Source organism: Electrona antarctica, assembly GCF_951216825.1.
Source record: "Electrona antarctica genome assembly, chromosome: 7".
NCBI classification, from domain to species: Eukaryota; Metazoa; Chordata; class Actinopteri; order Myctophiformes; family Myctophidae; genus Electrona; species Electrona antarctica.
The window spans coordinates 3,937,090-3,954,555 of NC_136812.1; the positions used below are offsets into that span (position 1 = coordinate 3,937,090).

At 46.9% G+C, this 17,466-nt stretch overlaps 1 protein-coding gene across 1 annotated transcript in view; it reads right to left on the bottom strand.

Moving 5' to 3' along the window:
• The window catches only part of prdm5 (PR domain containing 5), a 116,610-nt gene that overhangs the window by 78,266 nt on the left and 20,878 nt on the right, over positions 1–17,466 (bottom strand). The window contains exon 4 of the mRNA XM_079506175.1: positions 3,375–3,543. Coding sequence (XP_079362301.1) covers positions 3,375–3,543 — 169 coding nt within the window. The remainder of the gene's footprint in view (positions 1–3,374; positions 3,544–17,466) is intronic.

Genomic DNA, 17,466 nt, shown 5'->3' on the forward strand with positions numbered 1-17,466 from the left:
AAAAAGGGGAAAAAAAGAAAAACTGAGAATGTTTATGTATGTACTGTATGCCCAACATTCAGAAAATAAAACTGAACTGAGCTTGTAGATCTATTTTTGGAGCATGATTGACAACTGCAACCAAGCATAAAATGAATAGCCCAAGTTAGTTCTACTGGATCTGTTCTCCACTGGTCCCTCCCTAACATTAGTCAAATAGTAGGTATTCGACCAACAACTTTAGTCATTGTTTTAGTCGATGAAATGAACACTGGTTGGAGAAACACACCTGTGGTGTATTGACATGTGTGATAAACTGTACTGTTTGTCCTAACAGACTTGCCGTAGTTTAGTGCGTGTCTACTGCGCGCGTTCATGAACAACATAGCAAGTGTTGAGTGTCCCCTCATGTGTGTGTTGTGCTGCCGCTCATATCAAACGTGTGCACTGCCTCGTTACTTGAAGACATAACAACACCCATAATCATCGTCCTCAGTGCATAAGTAGCGTTCTGGACATCATATATCCAAAGTGGACACAGCCCAAATGATAAAGTAATGTTGTAAAGTCACTGGACTGCTCAACCTGAAAGGAATGAACACGACTACGTCTCCATTCATTACTAAATGGATGATCGCTTGCATCTGAATATCTTCTGAAAGTCATCTCGAACGTGTCATAGCATTATCGATATGGTAATGTTCTGTATTTCTTGTCCAGAAATAACGATATTTGATTTAATGAATGTCAACCACACCGGTCGGTCGATGTTCTGTAAGATGCAGAGACTGTAGCATGTCAACCACACCGGTCGATGTTCTGTAAGATGCAGAGACTGTAGCATGTACTGAAACACGTCATCATGCGTAATGTGAACCAGATGGATGGATATGAATCCATGTAATGGATGGGTGTCTGAGCCCAGCCCAATGAGCCCATGGATGGGTATCTATTAGAGCCCAGCCCAATGAGCCCATGGATGGGTATCTATTAGAGCCCAGCCCAATGAGCCCATGGATGGGTATCTATTAGAGCCCAGCCCAATGAGCCCATGGATGGGTATCTATTAGAGCCCAGCCCAATGAGCCCATGGATGGGTATCTATTAGAGCACAGCCCAATGAGCCCATGGATGGGTATCTATTAGAGCCCAGCCCAATGAGCCCATGGATGGGTATCTATTAGAGCACAGCCCAATGAGCCCATGGATGGGTATCTATTAGAGCACAGCCCAATGAGCCCATGGATGGGTATCTATTAGAGCACAGCCCAATGAGCCCATGGATGGGTATCTATTAGAGCACAGCCCAATGAGCCCATGGATGGGTATCTATTAGAGCACAGCCCAATGAGCCCATGGATGGGTATCTATTAGAGCCCAGCCCAATGAGCCCATGACACATGGATGGGTATCTATTAGAGCACAGCCCAATGAGCCCATGGATGGGTATCTATTAGAGCACAGCCCAATGAGCCCATGGATGGGTATCTATTAGAGCACAGCCCAATGAGCCCATGGATGGGTATCTATTAGAGCCCAGCACAATGAGCCCATGGATGGGTGTCTATTAGAGCACAGCCCAATGAGCCCATGACACATGGATGGGTGTCTATTAGAGCACAGCCCAATGAGCCCATGGATGGGTGTCTATTAGAGCCCAGCCCAATGAGCCCATGACACATGGATGGGTATCTATTAGAGCCCAGCCCAATGAGCCCATGGATGGGTGTCTATTAGAGCACAGCCCAATGAGCCCATGGATGGGTATCTATTAGAGCCCAGCCCAATGAGCCCATGGATGGGTGTCTATTAGAGCCCAGCCCAATGAGCCCATGGATGGGTATCTATTAGAGCACAGCCCAATGAGCCCATGGATGGGTGTCTATTAGAGCCCAGCCCAATGAGCCCATGGATGGGTATCTATTAGAGCACAGCCCAATGAGCCCATGGATGGGTATCTATTAGAGCACAGCCCAATGAGCCCATGGATGGGTATCTATTAGAGCACAGCCCAATGAGCCCATGGATGGGTGTCTATTAGAGCACAGCCCAATGAGCCCATGGATGGGTATCTATTAGAGCCCAGCCCAATGAGCCCATGGATGGGTATCTATTAGAGCACAGCCCAATGAGCCCATGGATGGGTATCTATTAGAGCCCAGCCCAATGAGCCCATGGATGGGTGTCTATTAGAGCCCAGCCCAATGAGCCCATGACACATGGATGGGTATCTATTAGAGCACAGCCCAATGAGCCCATGGATGGGTATCTATTAGAGCCCAGCCCAATGAGCCCATGGATGGGTGTCTATTAGAGCCCAGCCCAATGAGCCCATGGATGGGTATCTATTAGAGCACAGCCCAATGAGCCCATGGATGGGTATCTATTAGAGCACAGCCCAATGAGCCCATGGATGGGTGTCTATTAGAGCACAGCCCAATGAGCCCATGGATGGGTGTCTATTAGAGCACAGCCCAATGAGCCCATGGATGGGTATCTATTAGAGCACAGCCCAATGAGCCCATGGATGGGTATCTATTAGAGCACAGCCCAATGAGCCCATGGATGGGTGTCTATTAGAGCACAGCCCAATGAGCCCATGACACATGGATGGGTATCTATTAGAGCCCAGCCCAATGAGCCCATGATGACACATTATTGGGTCCGATGTCGACCCCAGAGGGAGTTTGGAGAGACCACCAATTACCGCAGTTGTGACATACAAAAAAAAAGTTTTTGTATTTTTTTCTTATTTTTATTTATTTTCTGAGCTATATTCAGTGATTTTCCTTTGATAATCCTCCCTACTATTGAGTGATTTTCCTCCCTACTATTTTGTGTGCTGACCACATAACCTGCTGCTGACATACATACACAGTGCTGCCTTGATCCCGCCTCTAGCTGCCGCTGATTGGCCAGGCCATTTGGTGGCCGGAGCATCAAGTCTGCCTGAGAGTTCCCAGATGGGAGCAGGAGGGGGGGAACCCAGTGTACTCTCTGCTGCCCCATCTGGCGGAGTCAGGTTACAGTTAACCCCTGGAGTCAAAAAACCTTAGGTTTCGTTTTTGGCTAGGGTTAGCCAGCCTTCATCCAATCAGGATGAGAGGGGCCTTCCTCCAATCATGATTGAGTAGGGGCGGGCCTTGGTGCACGTGCTGTTGGCCTGCTCTACATAGACTTCTATTGAATGGGGACAACGAATGGGGACAACGAATGGGGACAACCGGAAGTTGTTTTCTGCCCCCTCAATATCGCACCTCTATTAGAGTCCACTAGGTGGCGAACATGTCGTCTACATTTTCAGGTTGATCATTTGGTCAGGTCATCACCTGACCAAAAAGGCAGTCGACAAACATTTTGTTTGTGGTAGTTTTAGTGGATGTAACCAACCGTACCCATTTCCACGACGTGTTTGGCCTCGCTGCTGTCCTCGTCCTCGTCCTTGACCACCACCTCCTCCTCTGACTCCTCCTCCTCCTCCATGTCACTGTCCAGGTAGCCAATCAGGAGCTCCGTGTCCGACTCGATGTCGTCCACCGCCAGGTAGAATATGTTCTCTCCGTCCTGCAGGGGGCAGCAGAGAGACACGGTTGTTATCGTTCACAGCAGGGTCCTACCACTAACGCGTCATTCACAGCGGCAATAGTAGTAGTAGTACAAGTAAGACGCGTGAACACGCAGCTGTTGTGGCACTTGACACATACAGAGCTTTTTTTTTCTCTTTTGTTTGTTTTTGGTTTTTAGTTTTTTTAAAGTTTTTTTTTTGCGTGCATGCGTGCGTGCGTGTGTGTGTGCATGTGTGTGTTTTTGTGTGTGATACAGCTGCGCCCTCTGGTGGCGGGCGGGTGGTGTTACAGCGTGACACACACACAGGCATGTTCTGCTGGGTCTCATAGTAAAGGTTCACTGGCGTTCGCAACTAGTAGTACGGAGGGGCTTCCCACTACTACATTACATGGGCTGGCCCCATTCTATAGAAGACCTTCTGCTTCCAAAGCCTAATGTAAGATCACTCCGGTCTTCAGATAAGGGCTTTTTGAAAGTTCCTGCGACTAAACCGGTAACTAAGGGTGACCATGTATTTGCAGTAGCTGCCCCCACACTGTGGAATGACCCCCCCCCCCCCCCCTTTTCGATAAGGAATGCAGAGTCTGTTGACATTGTTTAAGAATTCGCTGAAAACGTATTATTTCGTTTGCATTTTGGACTGTGAAATGTCTACCTGACCTATTTGCGCAGGTCAATGTTTTGCTTTTCTTCTTGTCGTGTAATTAATCTTGTTTTCCACTGTACAGCACTTTGTAACTTTGTTTTGAAAAGTGCTTTATAAATAAAATGTACTTACTTACTAGTAAGTACATTTAGTCGAGGGGAGTCGAGGGGAGCCCTGACCCTAGTCGAGGGGAGCCCTGACCCTAGTCGAGGGGAGCCCTGACCCTAGTCGAGGGGAGCCCTGACCCTAGTCGAGGGGAGCACTGACCCTAGTCGAGGGGAGCCCTGACCCTAGTCGAGGGGAGCCCTGACCCTAGCCGAGGGGAGCCCTGACCCTAGTCGAGGGGAGCCACAGAGTAGTGGGTGCCCTGACCCTAGTCGAGGGGAGCCCTTACCCTAGTCGAGGGGAGCCCTGACCCTAGTCGAGGGGAGCCCTGACCCTAGTCGAGGGGAGCCCTGACCCTAGTCGAGGGGAGCCGCAGAGTAGTTTGAGAATATTTGGAATTCATCGATATCACTTCAGTTTGACCACTTCTTATACCCGAGATGCACACTGTATTTGATCTACACCAAGAACAGCAGATCTACAAGCTCACAACACGTCACCCCTCCCTAACCAATGCTCAATCAATCAATCAATGCTATTGAACTCCCTTTACGTAATATAATAGCTAAAGTATAACATAATGCTTAAAACACCAAAAGGGGTTCCCGCCCCAAAATGGGTTAAAAAACAGTCAGACACTTGGCAGTTCACTTGTCCCTTTTCTATGACCTGGTTGTGGCGAGCGCCTACGCTACACAGATACAGGAAGTGGAGTTTGGAGGTCTTGCTCTCTATCGACTTGTCATCGCCGTAAATCAGGCTTAACGACGGACGCTCCAGAGTCATTACGCCCAGGCGACGCTTGATTAAAGGTCAGGGGTCAATGGCTCAGGCCTTAAAGACGGTGTCATTAACGTGCCTGTCCCGCAAAGGTCACGCTAATAAAATCAAAGCGTCGCTTGGCCCCCGGCCGTGGGATTCCTAAACGCACACATAAATATTAATTTGCGAGAGCCAAACCGCGCAATAAACGTCAGCGCTGACGAAGCGCAGAGCCTTGGCGCACGAGAGAGAGAGACCTTTTAAACGACCAATCACGACGCAGGGACCTGAAACGCTCTTTGCTGCTTTTGATTTCTCCCTCTGGAGGAATCTTCCTTGAACTCGTCCTGACATTTCCCAGAGCCTGCTGTGTGTGTGTGTGTGTGTGTGTGTGTGTGTGTGTGTGTGTGTGTGTGTGTGTGTGTGTGTGTGTGTGTGTGTGTGTGTGTGTGTGCTCTAAGGTCACACCGGTGTCTGGCTACTGTTGATGACAACATCAAACGGTTCTTCCAAAGCCGTCGTATGCTACACAGAGATCGCACGATATTAATCACAACAATAATAATAATGACGATATATTCAACTTACTCCAGGATTTGATTAAAAATAAAAAGAATAAACACTGCCAAATCCGTTTGTTAGAATAATCCCAAAGAACTGGCACTATAATGACTACTGTTTTTTTTATATATATTTTTTTTATCCCACGATTTTGTAACCCATTTTTCACCCCTGTGTCTATCTAATGTGATCCTGGGCTGTACACAAGTTGCTCCTTTAAACCTGACAGGGGGTGTGCTGTTTACTTTCTATGTAGTTTACCTTTAAGCCTTGCATGTGTAATGGAGACCAATGTTCCTTTGCCTAATTAGTAACTCTCCTCACCTGGTAGCCTCACCAGGGTATTTCTTAGGTGATTAGTTTGGTCAGAGTCAGTTCAGTTCAAGCCAGCACACTGTCAAGAGCTCACTCACTGGCAGTGAGTCACTGCATGTTGAGTTAACCCTTTCTCTCAGGCCTTGGACAGGATAAGTCTGTAAGTTTGTGTTAATTGTTAAACTTTATGGCTCTTAAAGCATATCTTAAAACAATATGCTTGTAAGTTGGTTTGATCATTTCTAAAAGGTTTTGTAATTTGATTCATTGAATGCAATTAGTACAGTGAGTACATGTTCTTTTTGTAAGCTTGTGTGATGCATAAAAAGGACTAATGTTTTGGGTTATGATTTTACTGTATTTGACACAAATGTCTGTGTTTTCTGTTTTTTCTGTATTGCAGTTTTACAAATGTATTCACCAGTAAAGAAGTTAAACCAAGCCACTGCCTAAGGAACTTTATTGGGAATTATGTTAACTGTCTGCCAAGCCATACACCAACGTATAGTAAGGGCAGAACAGTAAAAAGACTTTAAGCACAGCGGGCTTCACAGAAAGACATGGCTCAACACTGCAGTTTATTCTCTTCATCATGTTACATTGAAAATATGATGAAGAGCTCAAAACCAATCAGTACTGCTGCAGTAAAAGCACGTGCTAAAGCACAAGCTGCACTTGTCAAACTAGCATATGCACACAAGGAAGCAGCAGTGTTAAAACAACAAGCTGATCTACAAGCTAATCTGCTGTTGCTAAAATCAGAGGAAGCTGCAGAAATTGCATCAGCTGAAGCAGACGCACTACAATGTGTTTTAGAAGAAAATGAAGGAACCCACAGGAGCCAAATCAAAACTAAGTTGCCGTCACTCAGCTCAGCTCAACGCACAAGTGAGTACGTGAAACAACAGTCTGAAATGCTTCAGCAGCAACAGTATGAATCACTGCAGCAGCAGCAGTATAAAGCAGTGGAGCAGCAACATTATAAAACGCTGGAGCAGCAACAGCATGAAGAGCAGCAGCGACAACATGAAGTGCAGCAGCGACAACATGAAGCGCAGCAGCGACGACAACATGAAGCGCAGCAGCGACAACATGAAGCGCAGCAGCGACAACATGAAGCACAGCAGCGACAACAACATGAAGCACAGCAGCGACAACAGTATGAAGCGCAGCAGCAGGACGAAGTGCTTCAGCGTCGCCAGGACGAAGTGCTTCAGCAGCAGTGTCGCCAGGACGAAGTGCTTCAGCGTCGCCAGGACGAAGTGCTTCAGCGTCGCCAGGACGAAGTGCTTCAGCAGCAGGACGAAGTGCTTCAGCAGCAGCGTCTCCAGGACGAAGTGCTTCAGCAGCAGTGTCTCCAGGACGAAGTGCTTCAGCGTCTCCAGGACGAAGTGCTTCAGCAGCAGCGTCGCCAGGACGAAGTGCTTCAGCAGCAGTGTCGCCAGGACGAAGTGCTTCAGCGTCGCCAGGACGAAGTGCTTCAGCGTCACCAGGACGAAGTGCTTCAGCAGCAGGACGAAGTGCTTCAGCAGCAGCGTCTCCAGGACGAAGTGCTTCAGCAGCAGTGTCTCCAGGACGAAGTGCTTCAGCGTCTCCAGGACGAAGTGCTTCAGCAGCAGCGTCGCCAGGACGAAGTGCTTCAGCAGCAGCGTCGCCAGGACGAAGTGCTTCAGCGTCTCCAGGACGAAGTGCTTCAGCGTCTCCAGGACGAAGTGCTTCAGCAGCAGCGTCTCCAGGACGAAGTGCTTCAGCAGCAGCGTCGCCAGGACGAAGTGCTTCTGCAGCAGCGTCTCCAGGACGAAGTGCTTCTGCAGCAGCGTCTCCAGGACGAAGTGCTTCAGCGTCTCCAGGACGAAGTGCTTCAGCAGCAGCGTCGCCAGGACGAAGTGCTTCAGCGTCTCCAGGACGAAGTGCTTCAGCAGCAGCGTCGCCAGGACGAAGTGCTTCAGCAGCAGCGTCGCCAGGACGAAGTGCTTCAGCAGCAGCGTCGCCAGGACGAAGTGCTTCAGCGTCTCCAGGACGAAGTGCTTCTGCAGCAGCGTCGCCAGGACGAAGTGCTTCAGCAGCAGCAGGACGAAGTGCTTCAGCGTCAGCAGGACGAAGTGCTTCAGCGTCTCCAGGACGAAGTGCTTCAGCGTCGCCAGGACGAAGTGCTTCAGCGTCGCCAGGACGAAGTGCTTCAGCAGCAGCAGGACGAAGTGCTTCAGCGTCTCCAGGACGAAGTGCTTCAGCGTCGCCAGGACGAAGTGCTTCAGCGTCGCCAGGACGAAGTGCTTCAGCAGCAGCAGGACGAAGTGCTTCAGCAGCAGCAGGACGAAGTGCTTCAGCAGCAGCAGGACGAAGTGCTTCAGCAGCAGGACGAAGTGCTTCAGCAGCAGCAGTACGAAGTGCTTCAGCAGCAGCAGGACGAAGTGCTTCAGCGTCGCCAGGACGAAGTGCTTCAGCAGCAGCGTCGCCAGGACGAAGTGCTTCAGCAGCAGCAGGACGAAGTGCTTCAGCGTCGCCAGGACGAAGTGCTTCAGCAGCGACAGGATGAAGAGCAGCAGCAGCAGTATGAAGCAGAGCAACAAAGGTCTGAAGCAGGCTATTGTAAATATTCACACCATGTTGCAAAACATCCCATACTTCACTCTTCATCAGTGCACCAACTAACAATGGACAACGATGGAGAAGCTACGGTCAAACAAGGAAGGGAAGAAAGATTCTTAACGGAGCGCTTATCAACTGAGGAAGATCAGTGCGGGGAGAATGAGGAAGTCTTCAACCCACCACTAAGCAATTGCCCTACCACCATTCATGTTAATAAGAAGTTCAACTGCTCTAGTCCTAGTAGAGTCCAGGTCCTCTCTGATAGCTTCTGGAAGCAGGAACACCTGGAGACTCTACAGCCTAGGAGGAAATGGCAGGCTGAAAAGCCCAATCTGCAAGTTGGAGATGTCATGCTGTTGGGGGACTCTCGGGTGACGGGGGGTGGGTGGCCTACAGGACTCTTCGTCAAGGCTGATCCCGGTCACGACAAAAAGTGAGGAAAGTCAGCGTGAAGGTCATCCGACAAGTGTTTCAGAAATTGTTCTTCAAAAAGAGACTGTATAGTGGTATAACCAGTTATACCATGCGGGGAGTGTGCTGTTTACTTTCTATGTAGTTTACCTTTAAGCCTTGCATGTGTAATGGAGACCAATGTTCCTTTGCCTAATTAGTAACTCTCCTCACCTGGTAGCCTCACCAGGGTATTTCTTAGGTGATTAGTTTGGTCAGAGTCAGTTCAGTTCAAGCCAGCACACTGTCAAGAGCTCACTCACTGGCAGTGAGTCACTGCATGTTGAGTTAACCCTTTCTCTCAGGCCTTGGACAGGATAAGTCTGTAAGTTTGTGTTAATTGTTAAACTTTATGGCTCTTAAAGCATATCTTAAAACAATATGCTTGTAAGTTGGTTTGATCATTTCTAAAAGGTTTTGTAATTTGATTCATTGAATGCAATTAGTACAGTGAGTACATGTTCTTTTTGTAAGCTTGTGTGATGCATAAAAAGGACTAATGTTTTGGGTTATGATTTTACTGTATTTGACACAAATGTCTGTGTTTTCTGTTTTTTCTGTATTGCAGTTTTACAAATGTATTCACCAGTAAAGAAGTTAAACCAAGCCACTGCCTAAGGAACTTTATTGGGAATTATGTTAACTGTCTGCCAAGCCATACACCAACGTATAGTAAGGGCAGAACAGGGGGAGTTTCCCTGGTTGGACGGAGCGCGTGGAAGGAACACGTTATTCCAACCAGTTCCTTTGCCCTCCATCAGGCGCCCCGGCTGGCCAGGGGGAGGCAGTTTAGAGACCAGTTCCTTTCCCCTCCATCAGGCGCCCCCGTCTGGCCAGGGGGAGGCAGTGTAGAGACCAGGATTACTGTTTTATATCACTTACCAGCGGCGTCAACTCCGGGAGTGCTTGAGGGCTAAAGCACCCACTGACACAATAGTAAGCTAAATAGCACCCACTGACACAATAGTAAGCTAAATAGCACCCACTGACACAATAGTAAGCTAAATAGCACCCACTGACACAACAGTAAGCCAAATAGCACCCACTGAACTGACTGAAGGCTGAAGCTCCCCTCCCCCTGGTCATTTTGTCACGTAGGCACATACGGTGTTCACAGAACACAGGTATTCAAATGCTAATACGGTGGCTTTGTTCCAGTGACCACACGCACGGTTCATTCACACTCCTGCAGCAACACTACACTGACACGGTCAGCGGAGAGGCTGCTGTCTGTGTACCGTCAGTCCGTCTGTGAAGAGCCATGAGCCGGGAGGGAGGGGAGGGGAGGGGAGGGGCAGCAACACCGCCGGGTAATCTCCACAGTACTGACTTGAGACTTGACAAACAGAGCCATCTCAGCCAAAATATCCCAAAACAATGTCCGGGGCAGAGGCGTATCTACAATAAGGCGAGGGCAGGCATCCGCCTGTCCAAATCCATTTCTGGCCTGGCCAAAATCCATACAATGAGAAAAAAGAGGGGACAAAAACAAGACCTGAGACCCTCAATCACTCATTGGAATGTACATGCATGCCTTTCAGCCTTTGTATACTACTAATTGTTGCCTGCCCAAAATGTAATTCCTGGAAACGCCACTGGTCCGGGGAACAGAACTGTTCCTTTTCCTCAGACTACCTTAATTTAATTAAAGTAGTCTTTACTTTAATTAAAGTAGGGGTGCCCTGCCCCGCTTAAAGACTACTTTAATTAAAGTAAATACCCACTGCCATTATAAGAACCCTTACTGAACTGTCCCTTACTGAATATGGTCACCGTTGCGCAGAAACCATCCCTATTTCATCCCTTTACGGTTTTCTTTTCATACATTAATGCCATAATTCTGTCGTGCAAAAGCAGCAAAAATCGTGTTGTGAGCTTGTAGATCTGCTATTTGCATTACTTTGGATTTTTTGGGGGGTCTAACGCTAAATCGCTTAACCCATTCTGGGCGGGAACCCCTTTTGGTGTTAGCATTATGTTATGCTTTAGCTATTGAAAAATAGCAGATCTACAAGCTCATAGCGCACCACCGAGTGGCGCGCTACGAGCTTGTAGGTCTGCTATTTTTGAAAAATTGAAGAACGACTGACATAGAAACATAGCTTTTTCAGAAAACTGTCAGGATGTAGAAGACATTTTTAGAATCTGATCTCAGGTCAAAATGGTTTAAACATATTTTCTTGTGGACATCCGTCTTTCATAATGCCGCATTTACTATCCACTGTGTTTTTGTCCCAAATGGGCTGCCGTAGGTGGGCGATCAAACCCATAGCGCCCTCGGAGCTGCGGAGAGCTGGGGATGGAGTTATGTCATCTTTCACCTCTACCACTCGTTCTAGGATATAACAAACATCAGATCGAGGTAAGAAAACGGCTTCTCCTTTAAAGACGGGGTGCAATGGCTTTTTGGGGCATTTTATTCTGAAGTTTCACTCTGAAACGGAAAGCTGTGTGTTTTTAAACCAATCAGAATGTCGCATCCCTTCAGGGTATGGGACGTAGCATGCGCTGCGTGCGCGGTGCGTGCGTTGAGTTTGTTTGTTTGTTTACATGTCACAGAGAGACGGGCAGCAAAGCTCGTAGCTTATTTCTAACCTATACTTTCTAACCTATATTTTCAGATACATATTTTAGCGTGATGATTACAATTTAAAAGGAGTAATACACTGTCTGAATGTCATCTTGAATGAGATTAAAAGCGGAGTAGTTTTGTAATCACAACCAGCTGTGTTGGAGGAGCGCGCAGCGATGGGAATCAACCAGGTGAATGAAATCAAGTTAAATTAATGCGGGGCCTCGACAGTCGCCACGTAATCACGCAGTACGTTTGCGTTCAAAGGAAGTAATTAAAATTTGATTTTTATTTGATATGAAAATACACAAAGATGGACATTTTCCCATTATTTTGGCATAGACTGTTTAGGTATGCCCAAATGATGACCACAGATATGCTCTGAAAGTGTGAAAAACGTATGTTTCATTTCCCTAAGTATTAACCCATTCTGGGCGGGAACCCCTTTTAGTGTTTTAAGCATTATGTTATACTTTAGCTATTGAAAAATAGCAGATCTACAAGCTCATAGCGCGGCACCGAGTGCCGCTATGAGCTTGTAGGTCTGCTATTTTTTGAGTGGTGCAACCACTCCAAGGAACAGCAATGTCCGTGTTAACCCACCTATGTGACTATGTGACTATGAGTACCAGTAGGGGCAAAAGTGGTGCTGTTGTGCCAGAAACAGAGAGAGAGAGATAGTGCTGCACTGTTGCATGCTAATGAGAGAGAGAGAGAGAGAGAGAGAGAGAGAGAGAGAGAGAGAGAGAGAGAGGAGGGGGGTGCACCACTCAGTTCACACGGGTGTGATTTTACTTTCATTGTGAAAATGTGGCGCAAATCTTTGAATATATATTGTTTCAGAGTGAATGTTTTTAACTCAAATCTTTGCTTCTGGGGGGGGGGGGGGGGGTGTCCCTGGAACAACATATTTTCAGATGAGGGTCAGTGGCCTATAACATATAGTTTCTGGGGTCCTTGTCATGAAATATTGAGCACCACTGATATAGAAACATAGGTATTTCAGAAAACGTATAGGATTCAGAAGACGTTTTTAAAATTTCGAAGTCAGCTCTAAATGGGTTAAACAAGAGCTTGTGACTAAATTATAATAATAATGGAACACGGGTTGTTTATGCCGTTTTCCTTCAGAAGCTGTGACAGGTTCTCAGCTTCTCCTCCAGGACACACATCTGGGTACACTTCCCCTTCCTCGCTCGTGCCGAGCTCATCTTTAGCCTCACTTATTGCTGTTACAATATTTACACCATTGAGATCTGCGGTTTCTCACATCTCAGCCTTCAAAGACTCCTTCCTAGTCAAAGAGCTACTTAGTTTTTGGGGCCCCGGCGTAAATAAACGGCATGTGGGGGAACTCTAACTGTACATAACTTTGTTGTTACAGTAATACCACTTCCAGCGCTTGGATGACTGTTTCCTTTTCACATCTCGTCTCCTGTTTACGCTGCCGTAATTAGACGCTGACAGATTTAGCACTCTTGGGAGGTAGCATCCACGCTAGGCTAATTAACCACTTTAACTAGCGCCGTTTGGAAATGGTCAGGGTCGGACTGCACCATGTGGTTTTCAAACTCTTTTCAATTACGAGGACCGCCATAACTCTGAGAGTGTACAAACGGAACCAAATAGGGTCCATTTGGTTCCATTTGTACACTCTCAAAGGTTACAGACCTGTAAGGCAGTCGTTCTCAAAACTGCTCATGGCAAGGACCCCCAAATTAATATGTATTTGCACGGAACCCCACAGATTTTGTGTCAGGGATCGCAATACAAGATTTGTGTTGTAAAATGTTTTGTAAATAGCAGATGTACAAGCTCACAACACAATCACATTGAAACACGTTGTGAGCTTGTAGATGCATATAAGATTAAAGTGGTTACACACCATGTTGAGGTTCCACCGATCCACAGCCCATTCATTGGAAATGTCCAAAAATATTCAGATAAATTATTTTAAGCCTAGAATCAAGCCATCCAGGATCATGCGTGAATCATGACCATAAAACCTTTGATTCTGTGAAAATAATAAATGTTATATTTAATCTATTATTACATTTGGGTGAATTCTATGCCCACATATTTGTGCCCATGGAGCGCGCAACTTTGTGCACCAGTTCAGGAGGCCTGTGCTTTGTCACCGTGATACATCACTGTCAGCGTTGTGGGGTCTGTGACTACTGGCCAATAGGGCTGTCCCCGACTAAGGATTTGTATAGTCGAAATTAATATGAATAAATTTGCTGTTAGTCGACTGATAGTCGACTGAACACCCCCCTGCACCCCCCCCCAAAAAAAAAAACACACATTTGCATTAAGGTTGGGCGATAAGCTATCAAGGCGCCGCGTCCTGCCTGTTTTTGCAGCGCCGTTCGCTACGCGTTGAGAGCTTGTAGATCCGTCTATTTTTGCAGCGCAGCTGCGCAGCTGCAAGCCAAGCTAACATCACAACCACTGGCTGGTGACAGTGTTGTTAGCCGCAGCAACATGTAGCCTGCCCTGGTAACTTCTCCTCCTCCCCGGAGAACTCTTGCCTCCCCGCACCGTCGGGGAGGCCGAACGCGCCCAATACTGACGGAGAAACAACAACATGGACCGCGTGGCATTAAGACGCGACCGCGCCGCTGCAGGCACACCAGATAGTTAAATATTTAATATAAATATGACTAAATGCGGTTTATTGTATGGTATAAACAATAACATTTAAAAAAGATATCTGCGGCACTATACAGTCTCCCTAGGGAGGTCCTCGAGGCACGTCCCACTGGGAGGAGACCCCGGGGCAGACCAAGGCGCAGTTGGAGGAAACACATCAGCTCACTGGCCTTGGAACGTCTCGGGATCCCCCAGGAGGAAGTCACTAATGTTGCTCTGGAGAGGGAAGTCTGGAGCTCTTTGGTGGAGCTGTTGCCCCCGCGACCCGACTACGGATAAGCGGTTTTGAAGATGGATGGATGGATGGATGGATGGACTATACAGTTGAAGCTGATGAATGGCTTTTTTTACTCCTGAATGAATTGGTAATGGTATCTCGTATTTTCTGTTTACTAAAGAGCTGGAAAGATAACTGAACAAACGACTGAACAAACACACATATCACTTACAGCATCTTTAAGACTAAGAGCTCCAGCCATTATAGAAAAAAATTGCAAATTTTGTCTAATAAAAACAGATGTCAGAAACCAGCCTACTGTACCAACCACACATGACCATAACGTCTATTTTAGCCACTTTATGACCTCGCTGAAAACTATTACAGTCATAAATCTACGCTGGCGTAATAAAGGCACTGTAAAACAATAACAATAACCTCATCTGAACGCTATTAACCCATTTAGATCTGACGTCGAAATTAAAAAAATGTCTTCTGAATCCTGACAGTTTTCTGAAATACCTGTTTCTGTATCAGCGGTGCTCAATATTTCATGTCAAGGACCCCTAGAATTATATGTAATTGGCCGCCGACCCCCATCTGAAAATATGTTGTTCCAGGGACCTCCCCCAGAAGCAAAGATTTGAGTTAAAAACGTTCACTCTGAAAGAATATATATTCAAAGATTTGAGGCACATTTTCAAGATTTTTCAAAAATAGCAGACCTAGAAGCTCGTAGCGCTGCACTCGGTGCCACGCTATGAGCTTGTAGATCTGCTATTTTTCAATAGCTGTAGCAGTTATCGTTCCAATAACCACACACACACACACACACACACACACACACACACACACACACACACACACACACACACACACACACACACACACACACACACACACACACACACACACACACACACACACACACACAGAAAATAAGTTATCGTCCCAATGACCACACAAACACCAGGAAAACGTGTTCCCGTTCCAAAACGAAGAAGTGGTCGACATAAGACGGACTCAAATATATATACTTAAGAACTAATGTCAATAAAAGTGGAAGGACTTTCAGTCGTACTCTTGTCTCTTTTGGCGGAAGGTTCCGACCAGGAAAGAAAAGTGTTCTTCCAGTTCCATTCAGGGGTTTCTTGAAAAGCCGCGATGCGCGAGAGAGGTCGCCGTGACCGGGTCCTGACGGATGAGGAGACAGCTCCATCTCTGTGTCTCATCAGAGAGGTCGCAGTGACCGGGTCCTGACGGATGAGGAGACAGCTCCATCTCTGTGTCTCATCAGAGAGGTCGCAGTGACCGGGTCCTGACGGATGAGGAGACAGCTCCATCTCTGTCTCATCAGAGAGGTCGCAGTGACCGGGTCCTGACGGATGAGGAGACAGCTCCATCTCTGTGTCTCATCAGAGAGGTCGCAGTGACCGGGTCCTGACTGACGAGGAGACAGCTCCATCTCTGTGTCTCATCAGAGAGGTCGCCGTGACCGGGTCCTGACGGATGAGGAGACAGCTCCATCTCTGTGTCTCATCAGAGAGGTCGCAGTGACCGGGTCCTGACTGACGAGGAGACAGCTCCATCTCTGTGTCTCATCAGAGAGGTCGCAGTGACCGGGTCCTGACGGACGAGGAGACAGCAGCTCCATCTGTGTCTCATCAGAGAGGTCGCAGTGACCGGGTCCTGACGAATGAGGAGACAGCTCCATCTCTGTGTCTCATCAGAGAGGTCGCAGTGACCGGGTCCTGACGGACGAGGAGACAGCAGCTCCATCTCTGTGTCTCATCAGAGACACAGAGATGCCTTTCTGTGTTTTTGTTATAGCTTGTTTCTGTTTGTCTGCATTGTTTTTTACCCTCTCTGCTAATATTCTGTCATCTTGTATTTTCTCTGTTTTGTCTTTCTATACTCTGTGGGTACTTTAAGTCCTTGTGGGAGTGACTCTTTTGATCTGAATTTTGAATCAGCCATCAGACAGAATCAAACAGACCACTCACTGAGTGATCTACTTGAGTCCCTCTGCTGGCCAGATCAAGGCTTTAATTAAAGGCCTCAGGCAGTATATATCTGCTCTCAAATCACTCAGTCACTCACTCACGGTCGCAGAGACAAGGAGATAAACAGCTACACAGCTGTTTAAACTTTGAATCTCTGCACACACACACACAGGTAGAGGAACACACTCTGTTCTTTTTGCACTTATTCTATTCTAACCACTTAAAAACTATCTCTCTCATTCTCACTCCTTTTCTTACCACTCTGCCTTTCTGTGTTTTTGTTATAGCTTGTTTCTGTTTGTCTGCATTGTTTTTTACCCTCTCTGCTAATATTCTGTCATCTTGTATTTTCTCTGTTTTGTCTTTCTATACTCTGTGGGTACTTTAAGTCCTTGTGGGAGTGACTCTTTTGATCTGAATTTTGAATCAGCCATCAGACAGAATCAAACAGACCACTCACTGAGTGATCTACTTGAGTCCCTCTGCTGGCCAGATCAAGGCTTTAATTAAAGGCCTCAGGCAGTATATATCTGCTCTCAAATCACTCAGTCACTCACTCACGGTCGCAGAGACAAGGAGATAAACAGCTACACAGCTGTTTAAACTTTGAATCTCTGCACACACACACACAGGTAGAGGAACACACTCCGTTCCTTTTTGCACTTATTCTATTCTAACCCCTATAAACTATCCATTAAAGCTACCCCTCTACTCTTCAACCATCTCTGCGGTTGGTTCTTTTACTTCCTCCCTTTCTTCCATACATACTGCCCTAGTACGCGCGTGAATGAACCTTGATCCGTAGCTCATTCCGGCTAACCAACGACCACTTTAGCCTGGTGCCCAAGCCAAAGACCCGGACATCCAGACACATCTAACGAAGGAGGCAGCCTCCCAGGGTTTTGTATCAATCTTCTTCTTCTTCTTCTTCTTACTATTATTATTATTATTTTTTACTATTATTACGCTCTTATTTCTTTTTTATTTAACTGTGTACTATGTGTTTTCCCACCATCCCTATCCTGCCCTTTTCATGTCGCCCTAGACA